A 22843-nucleotide genomic window follows, 5' to 3' on the forward strand; every position below is an offset into this window, starting at 1 on the left:
AGGTATTATTATCAAGCAGGACCTATATACCATGCACTTTATACACACAAATAATAAATTACTCAGTTTATGGAGTCTTAACATAACTTAGAATTTATTTTACTGATTGTTAACAGGATGTTAAAAACAAAATAGAAAATATATCCAGAATAGACCACGTTTTATGAACTAGTTATTCTCCTCCGTGACTTAAAAAGGTATTTCTTAAAGCAGGATCAATACATCAGTAACATCATATTTTACTATATAATACTACTAAATTTGTTCTTCTAAGTACATACAGATTCTTTTGTACATCTCACTTTTTACTTAAGCAGTACTGTAGTTGTATGATATTTTAATTTACCATTATATTTCTACCCAGGAGGAAGATTAGTACACCAGGGTACTAGTCTTCCTAACATGTGTCTCTATTCCACCCAAAAACTTACCAAGGTGTCTAAAATTCTACTAAAGTACACGCTGAAAGGCAAAATAGTCTTAAACTGAAGTCTGATGCCTGTTTCTTAGCTGGGATTCTCAAACTAGGAGAGCTGAAAGTATTGACATCCAAAAGGATCTAAACTAATATACTTTCTAAAACTAGCTCAAGGAATAGCAACTTGAAGAAAACAGCTTTGATAAGTAAGTTGCAACTGCAAGAAAATGCATGTAACAGTCCAGTGGTTGATACACTGATCCAGGAAATTAAAATTAAGATCCTAGTACTGCCTTAGCCAAAAATGCACCAACATCACCACACTGATGTTCCAGGAGTGCCCTAACAACAGGACAAAGAAAGGCAAAACAAGGCACTTTCTACTTCACCCCTTAAGAAAGCAGGTCACTGCCCAGGAAGGGAGGAAAAAAAATTTTAGAAAAATACACAAAGGACTGGAGGCCCAACGATAAAGGATGTCACCAGGAGGTTCCTGTACTACTTGCAGTTGTGATTGGGTAAAACATAAATAGCACTTTGAGGAGAACCTTTATTTTCAACTTCAAGGTCAGCCCCTTGATTTTTCCTTTTTCCGCTTATATGGAACTTTTACTTCCATCTGTGCAATGAACACAAAAGATGGAAAGCATCATCAGAGCCTGTAGTTTAAAGATTTGGCAACTTATGGGAAATACCTGAGCAGTGGTTTCGCATTTCTGAGTACTTACTCATTTAAAAGAAAAGCACTACCACTACACCTTAGCTGTTTTTAAGGGGGAAAAGTATCCATTCGTTGGTTCCTCAGTCTTCTAGTCTGCATGTTATAGCTGTCGTAAGTATTTCTTTAAAGATTTTTCTTTAAATAGTTTAAAAAAACCACAACCAACCTCCAAACAAAAAAAATCAAATCCCAAAACACTCTTCTTGACTGCAATTTGGACTACTGTTTACAGCATACTGAATTTTGAACGCTGCAATCAATGCAGTATATTAGTCACGAGCATTTATAAAAGTAAAGAAACAGATTGTATTTTTTCTATTGAATGGAGAATATGATCTGCTACAAAAGTAAGAAACATAGACTGTATTTTTCTGTTCAATGGAGAACATGATCTGCTTTTATGCTGGTAGTGCAATTTTACACTTTTTGAAACATTTTCTTTCCCATTTTGAAGCACTGTCATGTAAATTTCATCAACAGTAACTTCCCCAGATAACTGTGGCATCTGTTTTTACTGACTTTCAACCATTTTTATTTCCTCTATGCCTTGCATAGGTGCGATTGCTGCTTCGCATAGAAAACCTGGTCAATGCATGAACACACCCCTGCTCAAAAATTTGAACTCAGTGTTAAATTGATCCATATCTCAGGTAAACTCATCCACAAACACCTGTGTTCTGGCTCTTATATGACAGGTCCACATATAAGTTATGTTGAACAAACCATGAGGGTCAAGAAATAACAAAATAAATGCACACTTTCCTTCTGATGCTATTCCTACTTAATCTATGCATGAATTCCAGCAATTTTCACTCATTTATGTTAGAAGTCTAAGAAACAGACAAAGCTACATTCATTCAAACATCAAAAAGGAAACAACAAAAAAAAGTCGCTTCTAATTATATAATTTACTTTTTCATTTCGGAGTGATTTTACAGCACTGTCAAAGAAAAGGAGGAAAAGAAATACAAAGAGAAAAAAATGTACTAGCTAAGTGACCTTTTGGAACTATCTGAAAAAACAGAACTGCTTAAAACTTGCATTTTAATGCCAACACATCCACACACTTCTGCTGCGGTAATCTCAATTTGCCCATCACCTCCACAGTCCAGTGACTCAAGCTCTGCTTGAAAAGCCAACCATTTTGCTTTTAGTGTTTCCTCAAGGATAAAGTGCATATATGCCTCCTATATGTATATGAAACATAGAAGTTATATCAATATGGATTCCTGTGCATAAATCTTACTGAAGGTCTTAAGGGAGAATACTGTAAAGACAACTTTGTAAAACGACAATAGGGTCAAGGCCAATCCTTCACTTCTTTTAGTTACAAAATAATAGTAAGCTTTTAAAAGACAGAACTATTTCTCCCCCATTTTCTCATGCTGTTAACATTTACAATAATACGTGACTACTAAGCTCTTTAACATCTTTTCAGAAACTGCTTAACACTTAGTAAGAAAAGCAAAATTTCACTCACTCCAAATCTTTGCACAAAAGTATACAAAGATGTCACTACAGAACACTTAACAGAAACCCAGATTGAACATGTTAACATAACCTCAGTGTGCCAAGAAAATTGAAAAGTATGACATCCTTAAGCTGCAATGTAATAGACAGGTTTCAGATACAGTTACAAAACTGCACAGAACTACCAGCTAAGTTTAAGAAAAATCAAAAGGAAAGCTCTTCTCTATCCCCCCCTCCAAAACCCAATTGAAGTAAAAAAAGAACAGGTTCATTGGTTTTACTCTTTGTATGCAGAAAATAGTTAAGATCTCTGTTTAAGAACATGAACATTTACCACTGTTTCTTTAAAATCAGATGACTTGTAAAATAATACTGGTTTTATAGTAATATTTTATATTTAGTAATATATCCTAATAAAAATGAATAAATATAGTAAAATTTTAGCTTTATTTTAGGACATTCTGATCTTTAGGCTTTTACTATTTGTCAAAGCAACTAAAATAAGACATTCATGACTCAAACTAAGCATACCTAAGTAGTAGTTAAGCTTCAAATAACTTCCCACCCATAAAGAAACTGTTCTTTCTCAGTGAAGTTTTAAAAAAAAATTAAGATGTAAAACAAACATTCATCACTTCTGTTTTTCTAGATTGGTTCAGGGGCAGGTTGGGGGGACAGGTAGAGGAAGGGGAGTAACTTTAACACTTAAATCCGTGACACTTTGCCAATAGCACTTTACTGCTGGGCTACAAGAACGTAGCAAAATGTGGGAAAGAGGCCATCCTCAGAAAAATAAAACTGTTTTTACTGCCAGGGCCAGGCTGACATGGCTGCAGTGCTAGAGCTTTAGCTCAAAACCTGTATCTTACACTGCTTGGGAATGGCTCTTTCTGATCTAGATAAATGTGTAAGTTAACCATAACTGTGAGTTTTTACAAGACTACACACAGTCCGACTGCAGAAAACAGGTGGGAGTGGGAGCAATCAATGTTACAACAGATCTTGTGCATAAGCTGAAGTGCTTTGTGGAATCCTGACCTTAATGAAAAACAGGGTACCAGCACTGATTATACCTAATAACTTCACATCTAATATTTTTCTTATTTCCCCTTTCTTATTTCAATCCTTGGGATGAATCTGCCTTTTAAGATTTCCTCAAAGATGCATAATGAAGAGCAGGTGTCTGAATCACTCCTCCGTCCTGTAGGTCTGCAGGGATGGCAAGAAGATCAAGTGCCTAGGCAGCTAAAAGCCATCCTGAATAATTAGATTCAAATCACTGCTTACACCAACAAGAAAACATAGTGCAAAACATACTTTTTCATAAGTGGTTGCTTCAATGAATATTGTTGGCTTTAGACCCAACGCCTGTGCTTATAATTAGAACACTGATCTTACATAGCCACCTCAGAGAAAGAAACTCTCCCAGATCACAACTCAGAACTATTCTGACTTTTCCTGTATAGAAGGGTTTCTTCCATAGACTTCAGTTCAACAACAAAGCTGAAACAGTAACTGCTCACTCCCACCAAAACAAGTGGCTCCACTCCTTTCTCCTTCCTCTCGGCTGCCTGCAGAGTTCTTCCTTCCTCGTTGAACCAGCAACAGCTCTCACTGGGCCTTTTGAGAGCCAGTTTAAACACAGCAGCAAACTACTGCTGTCAGATTAGGTTTTGCCTGTTTAGCAAGCTGAACTGGCTCACTGACACATTCCACAAGCAGCAGACTGAGCACAAAGGATGGCACAGCCATATCCCTTTGCAGGAAGCTGCCAGCTGTCAGTCACACCTTCACCAGACTGCACAGCCAGCCCAGCTGCCCCCCTGCCCCATCAAACTGCTCACAACAGGGGGGGTGAGGATGAGGGAGCTCCACACTTCCACTGCCTGACTTGCAACTCTAGTCATGTTGGGCACTCAGCAGCATCGCTTACATCAGACATAATTTTACCGTAATACAGAAATTGCGTTTTAAAAGTTAAGTGTTCTCAAAACTCAGTTTCCACTCACCTCAAGTTAGGTGTGCAAAACAATCAACATTTTTGACTTCAAATGTTACATCTCAGTTGCTTACCTGAAATGAACATACTATGTCCCATTTATTTAAATAAGGGTGTGGCAAAAAATTAACCTCAAACACTAGTCACTCTCAGCACAGTGATCAACCCCAAAGAGAAGTTTAACTATACAAAAAGGTCGTAACTAGCAACCTTAATTCTAGCATCTGCTAATTTGAATTTACAATCTCAACACTGAAAAATGTGTAACTTCACAGGACAGATCAGCTGGGTTTCAGTGGCCCTGTTTCTCTCTGTTCATTATACCGCAGCACTAATACTGCCCATTACATAAGGCGCTTTTTTTTTTTTTTTTTTTTAAAAAGCCTTTTGTAACCATTCAGGAGTGCTTTCAACTAAGAAATTATATAATTCATGTCACTTACTCTAATTTCTTTACACAGTGATTTCTCCCACAGTACTAAGTTCTAAAATTTACAGAGGCATTATAAGGATGCCTTGCATTTTGGATTAGAGAGGAGTGAGACCAAAAATGATGTTTAAAGTTAATTCTACAGCCAATAGGCCTTGTGAAACTATTACAGAAGGGCTTTGTCTTGGTGACCAGGTACTGTTAAGCAGGTGACTGCCCATAGTACTTACTCCAGTGCTTAGACGGTCGCTTGGCCCTGCTCTGAGTAGTGGCCCCTTCTACAGTCCACAGGTCTTTTGGAGAAAATAAACAGTCAGATTCATTGACTTATAAAACAAACTAATTTTCCACAGAACATTATTGTTAAACAGATACTATGCTACAGGTGACAAATTCACAGCACGTTACCACTGTTCACAACACATAGTGTTGTCCAGACAGGGTATGAGGTTCTTTACCAGTTGGAAACAATGGAAAAGTTAGATTTCAAAATCCATATACTAGCCAATTTGCTCCGTAGCTAGGAAGCTCACGAGTTAATTGTGATGTCTATTCAGGCTGAGCTTCCATTCATACAGGTTTTCTGAGGTTTTGTTTTTCCTTTTTTTCTGTGTGTATGTTTGTTTTGAAGAATGGGCTATGTGAGCTTTGTGTTGTCAACTCTGGATACATAGTAATACTTTAAAGCAGTGCATAAATAATAGCATAGTATGTTGTCGTCCACGATTTATTCAACAGTAAACTACAATTAGCAGTACAGTACCGAGTAGAACAGGAAACATAACATTTCTACAGTATTTGATACAGCATTATTGCTAAATGTTAGATTTTAACACATTTAATAATAGCAATCTAACCTTATATTTTATCCTCTATTCTCTTATTTGTTCTCTAAGCTACTAAACCAGCAAGTTTCCCCTAGAACTGTAATAATTTAATCTGATGGTGATTACACAAGCACACATTTATGTATCTTTGGGTTTTAATCATTTTACTCCCTCCTCCTGAAACAGTTCTGTTCTTTCCATACTTACTCAGTTGCAGCCATTAGAAAACAAATTTATTTGCAAACAAATAGCACAGACAACAGTTCAAGACAAAACAAAGACAAGATACTAATGCAAATCAAATATAACTTTAACTTCTACTTTAAAAATAAAATTCTGTTTTAGAACCCACAGAGAACTCCTCAAATATGTCACTGAGTACAGAGCTAACAAGAAATATTAGCTATTGAACTAAAGTCGAGTCCTTGAAAGAATTCAGAACTGGTGCCTCAAATGATCTCAGCACACAAACTTTCCATGTATTTATGACTGAAACCTTGCACACAATCTGTAATTACATTGCTTTATTGCAGCAGTTGCCTCAAATTCTTGCTACAATTATATTGGATTTGACACACCCGAGTTTACTACCTAGATAACTCAAAATGCGACTGCTCTTCCAAACCTTCTTTAAGACTAATTCCACGTAACAATTTTATCAATGATGATGATGAAAACTGCAGAATGTGGAGTATCCAGCATGTGGCATGTGTTCTCAAGGCTAGATTAAAATGTAGTAATAGTCATGCCAGTTAAAGCACTGGCTGAGTGCCAGCTTGGCACCGATATTAAATGGCTTTTAAGAATACTGCTGATAATATATTAGGGAAGCCTTTCCTACAGTACAGATACGATGGATCTTCAGGATCAGCATTCCCCTTTACCTCTCAGGTGACATCAATCCAGTGATTAAAAAAAAATAAAAAATACATCAGTAAGCCAGTGGGTATTTCTCTTCAGCAGTGCTACTATAATGATTCATAGGAATTAGAACATTGCAACCCATCAGTACTCTCTGGTGGTTTTCACAAAGAGCTCTCTGGTCCTTCAATGAATATGTGCTTAAGGTCAGGGTTTGGAATTCATTTGCTTTCTACACTTAATGAGCAGAAAACTGCAAATTATTCAGTTCATTTAAAATATGACACACTATCATCAGTTTTTTTGATATAGTATGCACGCAACACGTTTAAAATAAAAACCTTGTGAAAATATTTAATAGAAAAAAGTAATTTTAAGTGAAATAATTGAAATAACATTTCCGTAAAGGACTAATTATGGAAAAAAAAAATTCTGACCATTTTAAATTTGAAAATAAAGTGTAACACAACCCTTGCTCATTACACAAACACAAAAGAAAGTGAAAGCTATTCATAATTTCAATTCGAAATCAAATATCACAGTATTTATACTGCATATATGTACACTGGCCTTAGGAGAGAACATCTAGATATGCATCCTTCAAGATCAGATCCAATCAGCAGTCCTACAGCTGCTCTTTAGGAGACAGTATTATCCTTCCAAAAAGACATCTAGTTTCTCATGAACTTTTTGAATCCTGCAGGTTTTGGTAAAACATACATTCACTAACAGAATGTATTTTTTTTTAAAAAAAACTCATTAAATAGTCAATCTGCTACCATTTTCATGTGCAAGATTGAGTAAAATTAAGCGCACAAACTGAATAAAAACTACAATTAACCAAATTATCATAGCTCCATTGAAAGTCACTAATATGAAAAATTAAGACTTATTTAATTAGGCAAAATTTCAAGTTCTGTTTTTTCAATACAGTGCCCAAAGTGATGCACAGGTAGATCTAGCCATTTCCTTCAGCTAAAATTAATGAAGAGAGAAATACTATGAATAAATACTGGACAGCTTAAAAGAACCACACAGAATGTCATTAAGTGTGAAGCCACAGAAGCCAAGTAAATCCTTGATGGGTTAACCAAGTCTGAAGACATTTAAACTAATTTTTAAAGGATTCCAGTACATTATCAGAAACATGCAAAAGGATATTACAAAAATTAATGCTTCTACTCTCCAGAAGACAAGTTCCAAACTTACTTTGTTAAAATGCCCATTACACATGATTTTAGATGGCATACTTCTCTGCCCACACAAATATGAAACCAAAGTTTTACAGTTTAAATTAAAATACTTCTGAGTAACAACATTCAAAGTAAGATGGTATGGCTGGGAAGAAAAGGTCAGTACGTGCATGCCTTTCTTACATTCTACAGTGGTTTCATCCATCTTAGAAAATAAGGCAGCATTGTGCACGAATTGAGGACAAAAATAATTACACGCTCTGCTCACATCCTAGAGAGATAGCTAGAAGAAAGGTGACTTCATTCTAAATGTTTCCTACTATCCAGCAAAGCACAACCATAATCCCTTTGTTCAAAACACACTTCCAACAAACAACAAAGATTTACTGCCAACCAACAGGTGCTGACCTCCCATTTCCTGACCTGGCCACCTTCCTTTCCCTTCTCTAACTTCTCTAACACAGGTATTAATTTGGATCAATGCAGCTTATTAACTGCTGCTTATTAACTGATAAAAGCAAAATCTTTTATCCCACTGAACTCACTCTCCCATTAGCTGACCAAAATCTAGCTTCTCTCTTGTCTCCATTGTAACCCTCTAAACAGGGAACAGCACATTTCCTCCCACTTGCAAAGGGCTAGTTGAGCAAAACTGTCCCAAATACATATAATCCTTTATTGTTATGAAACAATGCTAATTGTTTCTTTATTGATGATAAGGAAGAGGAAGGTAAAAAAAAAACCACTCAAAACAAACTAGTTTCCTAACTAAATAGGTTTGAAGGCAGCTTTTTACAAAGCACTCATAGAAACATGGTAAGAATAAACAGCATCAGCATGCTAATTGTCATTATTATTCTCCATGTTACAATGGTAGGCTGCCAAAACTAAATCGTCTTTAAGTATTCACTATTACATTTTATCTTTGCACTGTTATCGTGACTTCAGAATTCATCCAGACGTGTTACAAATGAACTTCACTACTTACTTCACTGTGTTTGAACAGGAAGAGACAGAAAAAACACTGAAAAATTCCAGCCCTTCCCAAAAACCAGCTCTGATATTTCAACAAGCGTACAATTTCACCATTATGCTTCCTAGTTCTCAGCTAGCACCCATCTAGTATGATTCACAGTCAAAAAATTCTGATCTGTTTCATATGTCTGCATCTTTAAATAAGATTAAACACATTAAAAATTTCAATAGTGGTAGAGAAAACAGGTATTTCAAACCTGTATGTTCCCTATTGTGTGTGTTAAAAAAAAAAAAAAAAAAGTTGGGACCCTGTATTTATCATGTGAAGATGTAAAAAGCATCATCTACACAGCACACCAAGAAGCCACAGGAATCCAGTTCAACTAATTAAAGAACCACTACTGCACTTTGTCTAAAGCCTGCAGTCCCACAGTGGCTTAAGCTATTCTAAATCGGCGCTGCTAGTCCCACCTTGATGTACTAAAGTGCTTGCAATCCAGTTCATGGTTCTCAAAAGCTACAGGAAGTTTCCAGCTTTAGTCTTCAGCTGACTTAGCACTGAAGCAGGTCATCATAGGCACTGAACTGCCACAAGGAAGGGAGAAAGTATACCCAGCCAGGGCTGTGCAAGTGGTACTGAACAGCAAGTGTTGACTTGAATTGTCCTAAGAGCAGCCCTGGAACTGCAGCCTGAGATACCTGAAGGAGTCGAATTTTCTGATGAGCAGTAACACTCAGAGCCCCACTGATTTTTTAAAACTTCAGCAATACTGATGGATAGTTCTTTCCTGTACCTCCAATATAGCCTTCAGAAAAGAGCAAGAACGCTAATTTAAGAACACTGGTGATGCCTTCTGGAAAAACTCAACATGAACTTTCAGAAATGTCCCCAGCACAGAAATAATTACAGGTTTAGACCCAGTCCATAAGAGGTTGTTGAACTGCCCTTAGTGAGAATGCTGAAGACCTGATTTGAACATCCATAGTTGGAAATAGCAAATACTAGCCACTTTTCTTAAAAAAACCCAATAAAATCACTGTGATGAATCACCCAACAGAGTCTACATTTTGAAGATAGGTTCAAAAGAAAAAAAATAATCAACAACTATTATCACAAAAATCTTACTAATGTTAAACTTGTAAACTTCTACACCAATTGGGTATTGTAACAGCATGTAACTGAGGTGAAGCCTGTCTATAATCAACAAAAGTTTAAAGATATTTCTTCCTCACATCAAGCATACAAAGCAAATCCACCATTTAGGGAAGGGGAGGTTGAGATTCTTTTTCAACCTCAAATTATAGGTGATTTGCAAAAACTTATTTGAGTGTTTACAAGTAGTAAAACATTTACTTGCCTCTACCTCCAAAACTGCTGGATCATGGTTTTCTCTGCTCTTAAAGGAGACCTGAAAAGCAAAAAAAAATTGGGCTTGTGCCCTATTTTGCTTCTTTAAGATGTTTAAGAGAGGCATGAAGAGTTGGAATTAGGGTTTTTATTTTATCCTGTGATGGAAACAATGTTTTCCTTCTTGTTTACACTTGAGATCGAAATCCCAAGAAGCCATAAAATAAGACAACCTGGTTAAGGGAAAACAATGCAAGAATCAACAGAAGCTAAGTCACAGAACAAAGAACAAACTTTAGTTTTCTCCCCCTAACCCCCACCTCCAAGATCTACTTCATTTGACTGATGAATAATACAAAATCCCTTTCCAGAGTATTCTTGCACTATCACTACTGGTGATTTGCTTAAAAGAAACAAACAAACAAAAAATGAGTTAGAAATGTGATTGAGGTCATATTTTAAAATTTTAAGATAAAAAGCTATCAGAAAAAAAGCTCAAGTCCTTTTCAGGGCCTCTTTATGTTTCAAAATAGCAAAATAAGTAGAAAAACAATTTTGAGAAGTTCTTTGCAAATGGGAAAGTGGGGGGGAAAAAAAGAGCTAGCTAGCTATAAAAAGGGAGACAAATATGACTCTCTTACGCTACCAACATGCCCGTAAGACAGTTTGTACATATGAGATAGAGATGCAGTTATCAGAACATGAAAGCTGCTGCAATGTTTGGTTTGTTTTTTTTTTAGAAAGGTGCATTTTATCTGATAGCATGAGGCTGATTTAGAAAAAATGAGCAAAGAGGATAGTTCATTTAACTAACACCCATTACTGTTGGGGCTACCATAATACCTCATTATTTTTAAACAAGACAGGATAGTACCATGTAATCCATTCAAAAATTGGTTTTAAGCCCCTTTATTCCTTCTGCCCACACTTCAACTATGTAATTACTTTATACGAAAGAGGAAAGTCCCAATTTTTTTGGTAAACAGGGAAGTGTTGCTAATGAAAAAGTCTTCAAGACAAACAAAAGCAGGATGCCTAGAGCCAAGAAAAATATATCCAAAGTACATTAAAGTACATACTTAAAACACTTATGAGAAGTTGCATTGCCTTCACATTATCTCTCATAGATACACTACGCTCAACCAGCACAGGGTTGTAGTCAATGTTTTAAGTCAAATCAGTGAACTGGCTGAAGTTCCATATCATTGCATACATGGAGTGTGATCTTGCTGAAATGCTAAGCCAGCATGAGAAAACCTCAACACCGTTCTCCGACAAATAAATATTTTAGTTTGATATATTCAGATAGGAACACCTGGTGTCACAAGACACAGTTTAATAAGGATTTGTTTCAGGGACAATGCTAGGTAACGTGAATTCTGCACAAGAGTAGGCCAAAGACCCAGGCATCTTTTACCCTAGGTCTGTTTATCCACTTAGCTCTCTGTGCATTATGAACAATTACGTTGCTTCTCCAGCTGCAACACGCAGCAGGCACTGACTCAAACAGTACTGGCACTGGATTAAATGTTCCAGTGTCAGAATTCAAAGGTGGGTCGGTTTTGGTTTTTTGTTGTTCGTGATGTTTGGTTTTTTGGAGGGTGGGTGCGTGTGCTTTGATGCCGGTTTTTTTGGTTTGTTTTTTTTTTTCCTTCCACATATGAACCATAAGTAGAGAATGTTTTTTTTTTTTATAAAAGGAAAAAAAATAATCTTTTTTTAATATATGAAAACAAAGTATTTGAAAATAAGTTAAAATTAAGAAAATCAAGTTCAGTTCAGAAAAGTAACCTAGAGGTCTACAAAGCACAGGAATCCAGGATCATACACAAGATTATTTCAAAGCTATGAAGAAAAAAAATCACAAGAGTATGATGTTTTCTACTTTTTGTTGAACAAGGATCCTGTTCCAACTAAAATGTCTTACTTTACTGGGTAAAATTAATGGCAAAATAGCATACCAAGAATTAAAGTAAGAACAGTTTAATGCAGACACTCATTTATATCATATCATGGTATGTGAAAATGAAGTTTAACTCTACAAATTAAGTTTATTTAACAACTAGCTATCACTGAAAATAGTGGTCCTGACTCTGTTACTTCCCCTGAGCTGCCTCTGCTGTTCAGACAATTGTGCAGTGGCCAATTTAAAAAAAACTCACAAACTCAACTGACTTCCAAGGATGCACATGAAACAGTGGAAATAGATGTCCTAAGGCTTTTAATAGGAACTGACCATTAGATCAATCTAAACATAGAGCCATAACACTCACAGAAAACCTTCAATAATTTGCGATAGTAAGATTTTCTCCTTTGAGGACTGGCACTATGATTAACTTACAGAGCTCAGGCATTACTCTGCTTGAGTGCATGAGCCTTTTCAATCCTGCATAATTTAACAAAAATGTAGTAAAGACCCTTTGAATTAAATTCTGATTTAAGGACATCTGTCTTTATTTCAATACTCATTATACCACTCATTTAAATAAAAGTGTACTTATACCACGTCAAGTTCACTTTAAGACTACCAAATACATGAATGTAAAAAAAAATAAATCTTACTTTAAGTAACATTTTTAATGAACTTTTTGCTATGCAACTTATCCTACCCATGCAACTACTCATCCTGATACCCCTTCTACCTAAGCAACTATTTCAATACAAAGCATTAAATCTCATTTAAACATTAGGGAACAGAAATAGTGACTGAAAGATTTTTGAGAAGAACTGAAAATTAAATCAAAGTATCCCAACTACCAGTTTCAAAGCTATTCTCCACAGTAACACACAGAAATATGAAACAAATGTATCTTCTGCTGTAATTTAGTAAAAATGCCGAGACCATCTACCCAAAATTCTTGCTGCAAAACCACATGGTCTCAGGAAAAGGCACCTTCACTAAAAAGTGCTCAGAAAAGTCAGAAAAAAATATCAGAAAGAGTTGCTGATAGTTGGATTTTTTTTTTCTCCTCTGTTAGTAAAATATGTTTTAACTATTTAAGAAACTAAAGTACTACTCAAGGTTTTCAGTGCAAGCCATGCTCAGCCAAGCATACAGTGTAACCTCTGCATCTTCCTTGTTCCACCTCCAAACCTTACCCTGCAGGCAGGATTAATAAAATGTATCCCACTTTTCTAAGTAGAACATCACATTCTTGTAATGAGGATAATAAAGTCTGAAACCAACTGCAATAAAATTTTAGTGACTCAACTGACTTAGTAGACAACACACAACTCTTTAACACACCAGCACTGAAGCTCCACAAGGCAAGAAAGGGATGCATTGCAGCTGCAAAGTAAAAGGTAGGCACAGCTCATCTTCCATGAAGAAAACAGATCATCAGAATAAAACACACAGAAAATCAATGTATGAACAAAGCACTTAAAAAAAAGCTATCATCTTTGAGACATCAGGTGTCTCAAAGCAAGATGTGAAATGTTTTTATTGGGACACTTGAATATATAAACTGTTTTAACAGCTTTCTCTAACATAACACAACATCCAAGATAATGTACCTATTAAGAGTTTTAAAACACTGCCTCACCTTAGGCACGAAGTGTTATACCATTTCTTTGTTCTTAAGATAACAATGAATGAATTCTTAAATTCGATAATCAAATATTACATAAAAATGCCACACAGATTAAAAAACACAAGCATGCAAACAATTTTTCCCCATATACATACAGAAGTACAGGCACTAAGAAAACAAAGAATTAAACTAAGGAATAAAGTTTGCACCGTATATATTCACCGAGAGTCCCAAAAGCAGCTGAATTAACTCTAAATAAGCACATATATCTGAAACTCCAGGCACAGGAATACAGGAATAACTAGTACACACAGCTCCATACTGAGCTTTTCATTTGTGCATTTCAAATGTTTCCCTCCTGTAAGGGAAACGTGGGGGTTTTGGGGGGTTTTGGGTTTTTTTTTTTGTTTGGGTTTTTTTTGTGTATGTAGACACACACAGTTCTGTTAGCCAAGCCATCCCAGGATACTGAAATCCATGTATTTTACAAGTTCTGTATATCCTAATATTCACTCCCACCTCCAAGCAATTATGTAGCTCTTAACACTATAACCACTGTACCCGCTGGTTTGAAGACACAGTGAACAGACTGGAATTCAAACCAGTGTAAAAATATCTAGTTTGAGATATATAAAAATTACTCTTCTCAGTTGCAGAAAGCAAGAAACTATTTATCATCATAGAAAACATACTTGTAAAAATCAGAGATAAATCAGCATTTATAAATATGTTTAGAAACAAATGCCTTCCACTACTGTTGTCACTATTTTGTGGAGACTTAATACCTTATTCTTGGTTTTCTCCTGATCTCTCAGGCCTGATGTTAATCTCAAATTTGCTGCAGAATTTCATTTCCTGTTGCCTATATAATGCAATCATGCCTCACTTCCTTTTTTTCTCTTTAAAAATCCTTCAAGACAGTCTCAAACTTGTCACACAAGTGAACATACTTTACTTCTTTTCTTAAAACAAACAAAAAAAAATCTCCCAAAACCCTGCTAAGCCTGTCTAAACTAAGTTTTTCTAAGCTAAGGCCAGTAACAAGACACACAGCAAAAGCCCAGTAATCTAATCATTACAACTTGTTCCTGAATACTCTTCTTGAATTCAGGATTTATGAGGCATTGGCTACTACAGAAGTGCCCTATTCCCATTATGGCCAAAGCAATACAACAAAAAGCCAAAAAAAAACCCACATAAAAAAAAAAACCCAACCTACACAGTTAAAAAATTTTAGTTCTCTAAGACTGTATCTAGTCAAACCATACCAGAGCCCCAAAATTTTAGCCTGATTCTCATCAAGAAACTATTTTCATTTTAACATATAGGAATATATAAAATCCATGATGCACAATGCCAGATATGGGGGAAAAAAACACCCTTTTAAATGCAACCTGATTGTAGAATTGTTACGTACTTCAGTAGTATACACACACAGTGTACATAAGGAGAATGAAAGTTTCTGTGATTTTTATAAAACTTTGATAAATTCAATGTTCCATTATACTATATTGAAATTTTATTCAGTATATCTTACTGTTATATCCTTCTTTTTATAACTAAGCTTAACTCCAAGTCATTTTTTTTCTGATTTCAGAGACTTTGACCAGAAGGAATAGTCAGGATCATCTAATCCGGCCTCCAATATATCATAGGCCATTACTTTTCAACAGAAAAATAACTTCTTTGACAGTGGTCATTACAAATTAGTTTAAACCATATCCAAGGTTTTAATAACTTGAATCTGCTAATATATGGAATTAAAGGTTACTTCTATTTGGATTATTCACACTTTCTTGAGAAGAATTCTGAATCACTCAATCTGATTAAAAAAAAAAAAATCTTAGCTTTGAGGCACAGACATTCCAAGGGCTACTGGTAAATTCTCCTTACTTTCTTCACGGCAAACTTTGAATTTATAACCCGTAAGAAAACTACATTCTTCTCTCAACTATCAAACGGCTAATGAAAGGGTGAGAGAAGATAAAGAACATCAATATCACCACTATCTACTTCAAAATCTGATGTAGTTCTGCTCAGAATGACCTCAGTAGAGAGAATACCTCAAATACCAGATGCATGGAAGTACATTGTTATGCTGCTAAAAGGTGGAAGTGTAAGTGTGAGACATGCTCTGCAGGTCCCAACTATAAATAAAATACCATTCATGTTTTCAGTGTTTTAGTTCCTGATCCTACCATAGGCAGGCTCTGAGCCTGCTGGAAATTATGATTAATTGTGTACATCTGCAATAAAAACAAGTTTTATGACATTCTTTCAGCACCACTGTTTTCATCAGAGAGAAAAAAGCATGTTTATCAGATATATATACATGTATATATATATTTCAAATGAAAAGCACCATCAACTCAGATGATGCGGGGGGGGGGGGGGGGGGGGGGGGGGGGGGGGGTGATAAAGGGGCTGAATTTTCCTCACAAGGTCTGTAAACCTTGTCATCAGGATGCCTAACAGCGTTCTTATAGACGACTATACATAGAGAAGAAAGTCAACTCTCAGCCTCTAGATTTTTCATGTCCTAAAGCTTCCTGGTAGAAGATATTTGAGGGTTTTTTTTTCAAAGGTTACCAAGATAGTGAGATTTTGCTATTTGAATAAGTGTATGAATTCACACATGTCTGTCCAACTTAAAAATGAAATTCAAGACAAACTGTCAATGGGGTGAGTGCAGAAAATTACCCGATTTGTTAATTCCAGCTGGCATTTTTCTAATGGGAAAAAAAAAAAAGTGAGTCTGGAAAAGAGGATTTCCACTCAGTCTTAGACTTAGGAACCTCACTCTAGCGCAGTCAGATATACTGAAATTTCCCCAAAAGGAACTGCAAATCCTACAACAGTGAAGAATGTAAAGGGAAAGCCTGCTCATGCAAAAAGGCTCTACAGGAAAGGCAACTGATAAAGCAGAAAAAGTTCCTTTACTTTTCCACATTTTAACACTGCAAATAATTTCAAAATAGAAATTTTCCCCTCTGCAAAAAGATCTGCATGTAAAGATTATGTGACAATTCATCAAAAGCAGATTAATACCTATTCAGAACTGAGTATCACACCATTATTTTTAAATGTTGTATATGGAACTAGGAAATTTCTCTAAAAGAAAATACATGAAAGTTCCTCAAAAATCTAACTGAAATGCATAATAAAGAAAATCCTCAAAAAACTTTAAGTATTTTCAAGTCACCAACGTCAGTGAAATATAATCAGAATAATTTAATTTAAACAGAAAAATATGATAGACTCATCTTTGCTTTACACAGAACAAAAAGTACAATATATCCATTTAAAACTATTTGCTCTGGAAGAATGTCGTCCTTAATTTATCTGAAGTTGGGCTTTCATACTAAATACATAAAAGTTTAAGTAAGCCTCAACAAACCAGCTTCAGTACTAGAAAAGCTATCTGTGACTTGACAGTGTGGGTTGCAACGCTCACCTAATAAAGTGAAATGACTATTCAATGAGCATGTCTGATCATAGAAAACTGTCTAGTCACTGCAGAAGCTAATCCTACAGATGAGCTAACACAGTTACACTAATACCATATTGCAGCACTGATATGTCCTGAAATAATTCTACTAACCTAAATGCATCTCAAATTCATATTCCACTTTTTTCACAGAGCAGAAGAAATAAAATTGGAAAAAAACAGTTGAAGAAATGGACAGAGATCATTCCACTTTAAAATGCCAGATCATAAAACACCTTTATCAAATTCTTATTTAACACTTATCACTGTTTACTTTGTATGAAAGCAGAATTGTGTGGCGAGTAGGAACAAATTTAAATTTATTTACTTTATGACTTATTTAAAGAAAATGTAATCAATAGTCATGTGAAAGTTTATTGCTAATTATATACAATTGAATACTTCCATTAAATTTTTCACTTAATATGTCCAGAAAAACATTTACTTCAAAAGAAAAACAGATTACTTCAAAAATATGCCGTTTATGAGGTCTAAGTAAGGCATTCTACAGTTTTCTTTTTGTAAATCTTGATAAATTCATGTAACTAAAACTTTTTTACTTTTTTAACCTGACTTTTCACTGCAGTTTGCTTGCATCCTGTGAGGTTACAAAGTTCCACTAAGAAACAAAAGCTAGCTTTCCGCTCTTTAACAAAGACACTGTTTAGGTTTTCAACGAAACAAGAAAATCTTTCAAGCTTTCCACACCTTTCAAAGCCTTTTAAGGAATCATTTTATCTGCAATTAGTTTTGGGTTTTGTTTAATTCTAAGATTATATCTAAAACTAGTCACGACCCCTAACCATTCAGTAAGTGCAATATGCCTTATTAAAAAAGTTTATTAATTGTACCTAATTACTGCAGGTCACCAATCTCACTTTCTACATGTAACCTCTATTCACCTATCAATTGAAGCTCTGGAATTCTAGTGGAATTACCATTCATTGCCATATCCATTGAGATCTTCAAAAGAATTTTGTGTACATGCTGTAAAGCTGTTAGAATAATTACTCCTTTTCACTTACTGTTTCACATTTTTGGCCAAATTAGTCCAGCATCAATCAATCAGCTTTCATTCCAGAATAGAGCTATTCAAGCTTGTTGAACACAGACCTTCCAAACTTGGTAAGTAAAGCAACCAAGCTATTCCTTAAGTTCTTCGGAGGAATGAAAAAGCATTCAAGTGTTACTTAACAAAAACTTTACCTTTTCTTATTGTCTACTGATGTATTTTATAATTTACAGTTTTAGACTATTATTCAGCATTGCTACCTCAAGGAAACAAAGATCCACACAGATTACCAAGTCTCTCTTCATTAACTTCCTTGCCTTATTCCTCCCTGTTATTTCCGTTTAGATAAGCAAAAAAGAGCTGCTACTTCAAAGAATCCTGTATCAGACTGAAGAGTCCCCACCCAAAATACTGCATTCAGGTTTGTCATATACTTAAGAAATCTAAGAGGAAAATATTAAGCTGACTACATAATCTTACAAAATCAGATCTGAGGACATTTCTTTATAAAATAACAGATACTAGCAGAAGCTGAGAAAACCAACTACATTAGAAAACATGCTTCAAATATTTGGAATAGAAAAGATCTGACAAATTTAACTTTTATAACCCTCTTTTTCTGACATGTAAGTAATGAAATAAAACTTAAAAAAGAAAACATGAAATTAGTACCCATGGGAACAGATACTTCACACAGAGGAATGACATGTAACAGGACAATGCAAGCATCTTCCTAAATGTATAACTTCAACATTATAGTTAAGGATTTTTTATTCGTTTTTACTAATATTGGCTACGTGCAAGATTAAAGTATCAAAGAATTAAAAAACAAACACACACCAAACCCCACCACATCAAAAACACAAAACTCGTTTTTCTTTACTGTCACTACATTCATGGGGGGGGGAACCAAAAAACCAAAGCTGCCTCCTAACAGCTGAAAAAATCCTGTTAATTTTCTTCACCTCACGTCTTCCTCACCAGATAAACGAGGGCTTTATCACTGTTTAATACAAGTTTTAATTGAGTACTGTCACTGGTGGGAAGAAAAGTGCGGAACCACTACTTTCCGTATCAAACAAAGCAGGTAATTAACAGCTATTCTGGCACAATCCCTTATCACTAAAATACACAACACTGTTAAGTTCTCTCAATGCCAATGCTTTGCTTCAACAAAGGAAAGCTGATGTTTCAGGGTCACATTCACTCCTTTAATACACAGGCATAAATTTACCGCTCAGTCAGACACCTATAATTAAACACAAGAAGAATATAATTCTAATATTCAGACAGGCTTGCATATGAGTGGGATATTTCTCCCTGTAAAGATGATTGCCTTTCATTTTTTTGGTTTCAAGTAGCTACAGTTCACTTAGTTTTGATTACATAGCAATTAGATATGCAAATACAAGAGATCTAAAAAAATGCTTTTTCAAATGTCAGATTGTAAGCAATCAAGCTTATTCTTTTCTCCTGTACACACAAGCTATTCATTAAATAGCTATTGTCTTAAAAACATTCCAACAGATTGCATTTATCAGGGTTTTAGAAGCAAATATGGGAGTGCACATTACCCAGAACACAGCTCATCAGGGAATGAAAACGATCTTACAATTAATTTAATATATACACGATAGTGGTTAACTAAGTTGGAACTCTGTATCACATTCTTTGGGCACTTTTCCCACTACTGTTATTATCAATACCTAAGCTCACTGCATCTTCAAATTAACAAGAACCCATTAGTTTCTATATTTAATGATACTGTGTAGGTAATAAATTTCACCGCTAAAAATGCAGAATTATTGAAAAAAAAATATATATATATATAGTATATTGAAAGTAATTTCCTATAAAGATAGTTACTATGAAACCATGTGGTTAGTATAATTTTGGCAGGAATAGCTATGTTCACACACACCCACCCCTTTTTTTTTTTGAGGTGAGGGCCCACAGACCATGTGCTATTAGAAGCGCAGACTTGATCTCATGCACCTAGATCACATACATGAGAGCTCGGTTATTTGCAACACAATTTGTGAGGCCTGTAGAAGTGGCCCACAGTTTCAGACATCACTGACCACAGGTTAAAATGGTGGGAAAGAATGTTTGGCAGCAGTTCTGAAGAGCCCAGAAAAACAAACCACTGCAGTATTAGATGGACTAGTCTATAAAATACTGTTAACAAAAACTATGGTCTGCCATTGAGAGTTCAAAAGCTTGCTCTTGAAACACGCTAGAGAAGTAGGAACAAAATGGGATGGAGGCACAGACTAGTCAGTTGTTTCTCTAGATGAAGACAAAATGACCTCAAAGTTAACAGGAGGGGGAAAAAGGGTCCCTAAAAGCAAGCTGGTGAATTCAGTGACTCAGCTGTGAGGAAACAAAGAAAGCTGAAACAGTTCTTTCTTAAAGGCTTAGCTTTCATGGCAGGTAACCGAAGTAAATAAAATGCTTTCCTAGTTGATTCCATGATTGCCAACCACCCTTCAAGATGCCTCTCACAGGAGCACAGATTCTTTTTCAAGGTCAGGAGAGCAGCAAAAATTACAAGCGATGCCTGATTCACAGTTCTGTTTAAAAATCTGAGGGAAAAAAATAAAAATCAGTTTAACTCTGAAGCCCAGCTATAAGCCCTGAAATGTTCTGGAAACTCAGATCCAAGGATAAGCTGGAAAGGCTTTTTACACGAACTGACATTTATGAGCTAACAGATTAATATGTGTGACAAATTATTTGACATTTTGAGGGTCTTCAAATTTGCTTCATTTTTTTTCCTTTAAATGTTCAGCTTGATTTTATCTTTTCCTCCTCTTGCAATAAAGGAGCCTTATTTAACTAGTCAGTAAGGCAAGACTCACTGCCTGTCAGCCTGCTGCTGTTGCCCATGCAACGTTTATATCCCTTCTGTTGCTTCTTTCCTAAGGGTCACTATAAACAACTTTTTGAGCAGCAAATGTAACCTGAGTATTTGAACTCCTACGCACTATAGCCTGACATAAAGAATGATACTGCTGACAGGGGAACCCGAATATTCCCTCCCAGTGGTGCCCCTGCAAACACTTCCCCATCTATTACGTGGTGCTCCAAGGAAGACACGGGAAAAATCGAGTATCCCGCTATTGCAAAAGGCCAGGATCTGAAAAAAAACCTCAAAATGCCATTCTTGCCAGTTTCTGCATCTGGCAAGACTGGTAGTACAGCATCATCTAGTCAAATTCACTACACTTAATACTCCAACTTCCAAAACCAGCCAGTTGAGAATGGATTTAATAGTAACACAAGTAATAGTCCATATATGACTAATTTAAAACTATTACACTTTATTCTAACTAGTAGATTCTCCTACTGTAAGTACAAAACACGTATTCGATTAGACCGCAAATAGGTCTGAAGCCTGCAGTGACCAAACAAAACCAGACTTCCTTGAGAACCAAAACACATAATCAATAGGAAATGTGTTTTTCCCTTCAAACCATTTATTTCTTCAGGTGTATACAGAAGACACGGCAAATTCAAAGTATCTGATTTTTCTCAGAAATGGAGAACTGGGTGAGTTGTGTGCTTGTTTTAAAGAAAAGGTTAATTTTACTTCCAAATTAACTATTCCAGAAAGTGCATTTCAAGCTAAATCGAACTTATAATTTAAAAGGCTGGATACTGAAAAATTCCACAAGTCAGGCTGCAAAAAACAATTTTGGCATTGGTAATACCCTTGTCTCCTCACAACATATTGACTAATTTCCAGATTAGCTTCAGTATTTCAAACTGCATTAATAACTATAAAATTTATCACTTATTTTGGCTTGTAATACAGCTTATCTTAAGACCTTTTCTGATTAATGATATGAGTCAGCATGAGTTAACAGATTTAAGTTCTAGGTCTTTTTGTCAGTCAAAATTTACACGAACATTCAATTCCAGTGTGTCAATTTGAAACACAAATGAACGTTTCAAAACCACCTCAAAGACTGCTTGGTCACTTGAAGCTCACTTACTCACTAGATGGAGAGTGAATACATCATGTATTACCAACAGAAAACAACCTATACTTTTATCTATTAAAATGTATTCTGAATCTTAAATTTCTTTGTCAACTAATAGATTTTAGTTCTTCAAATTATAAATTACAGTACGTTTTGTTGGTTCAGCAAGCTAGTTAAAATAAAATATCCCCCAAGACCCCCAGCAACCTAAATATTAGATTTCCTTGAATACATATGGTTCGAAATATGTGGAGCATTTGAAATCAGTAGTACTGCATATTTTAAATGGCTCCCAAATAACTCTGTCAAGTGGATCAATTAAATTAGTCAGGTACTTCAGGTTGATTCAGACAGTTGGCTAAATGTGGTTTGGCATTCCAATCCTTCAGCGATGCCTGACAGCCAAGGAAGCATTAATTGTTTCTGTATGGCTGCAGGACTAAACATTCTGGATAATCATTTATAAAAATATTCCAAACTGTACACAAGTGGTGACAGATTTAGTATTAATGTGCTAGGGGTCCCATCTTTCAAAAAACTACTTCTTCCTTACGAAAGACAAACATGCAGTTGTGAACAGTGA

At 35.5% G+C, this 22843-nt stretch overlaps 1 protein-coding gene across 11 annotated transcripts in view; it reads right to left on the reverse strand.

The window, feature by feature from the left end:
• QKI (QKI, KH domain containing RNA binding) overlaps positions 1–22843 on the reverse strand; it is a 159908-nt gene that overhangs the window by 60012 nt on the left and 77053 nt on the right. For 5 of the 11 annotated variants that reach the window (XM_040598388.1, XM_040598386.1, XM_040598383.1 and 2 more), the window contains exon 4: positions 10253–10303. The exons of 5 other annotated variants lie outside the window; for them this stretch is intronic. In XM_040598388.1, coding sequence (XP_040454322.1) covers positions 10253–10303 — 51 coding nt within the window. The remainder of the gene's footprint in view (positions 1–10252; positions 10304–22843) is intronic. One more of the 11 variants, XM_040598387.1, reaches the window with a different exon arrangement.

This window comes from Falco naumanni, chromosome 6 (genome assembly GCF_017639655.2).
Source record: "Falco naumanni isolate bFalNau1 chromosome 6, bFalNau1.pat, whole genome shotgun sequence".
Classification (NCBI taxonomy): Eukaryota; Metazoa; Chordata; class Aves; order Falconiformes; family Falconidae; genus Falco; species Falco naumanni.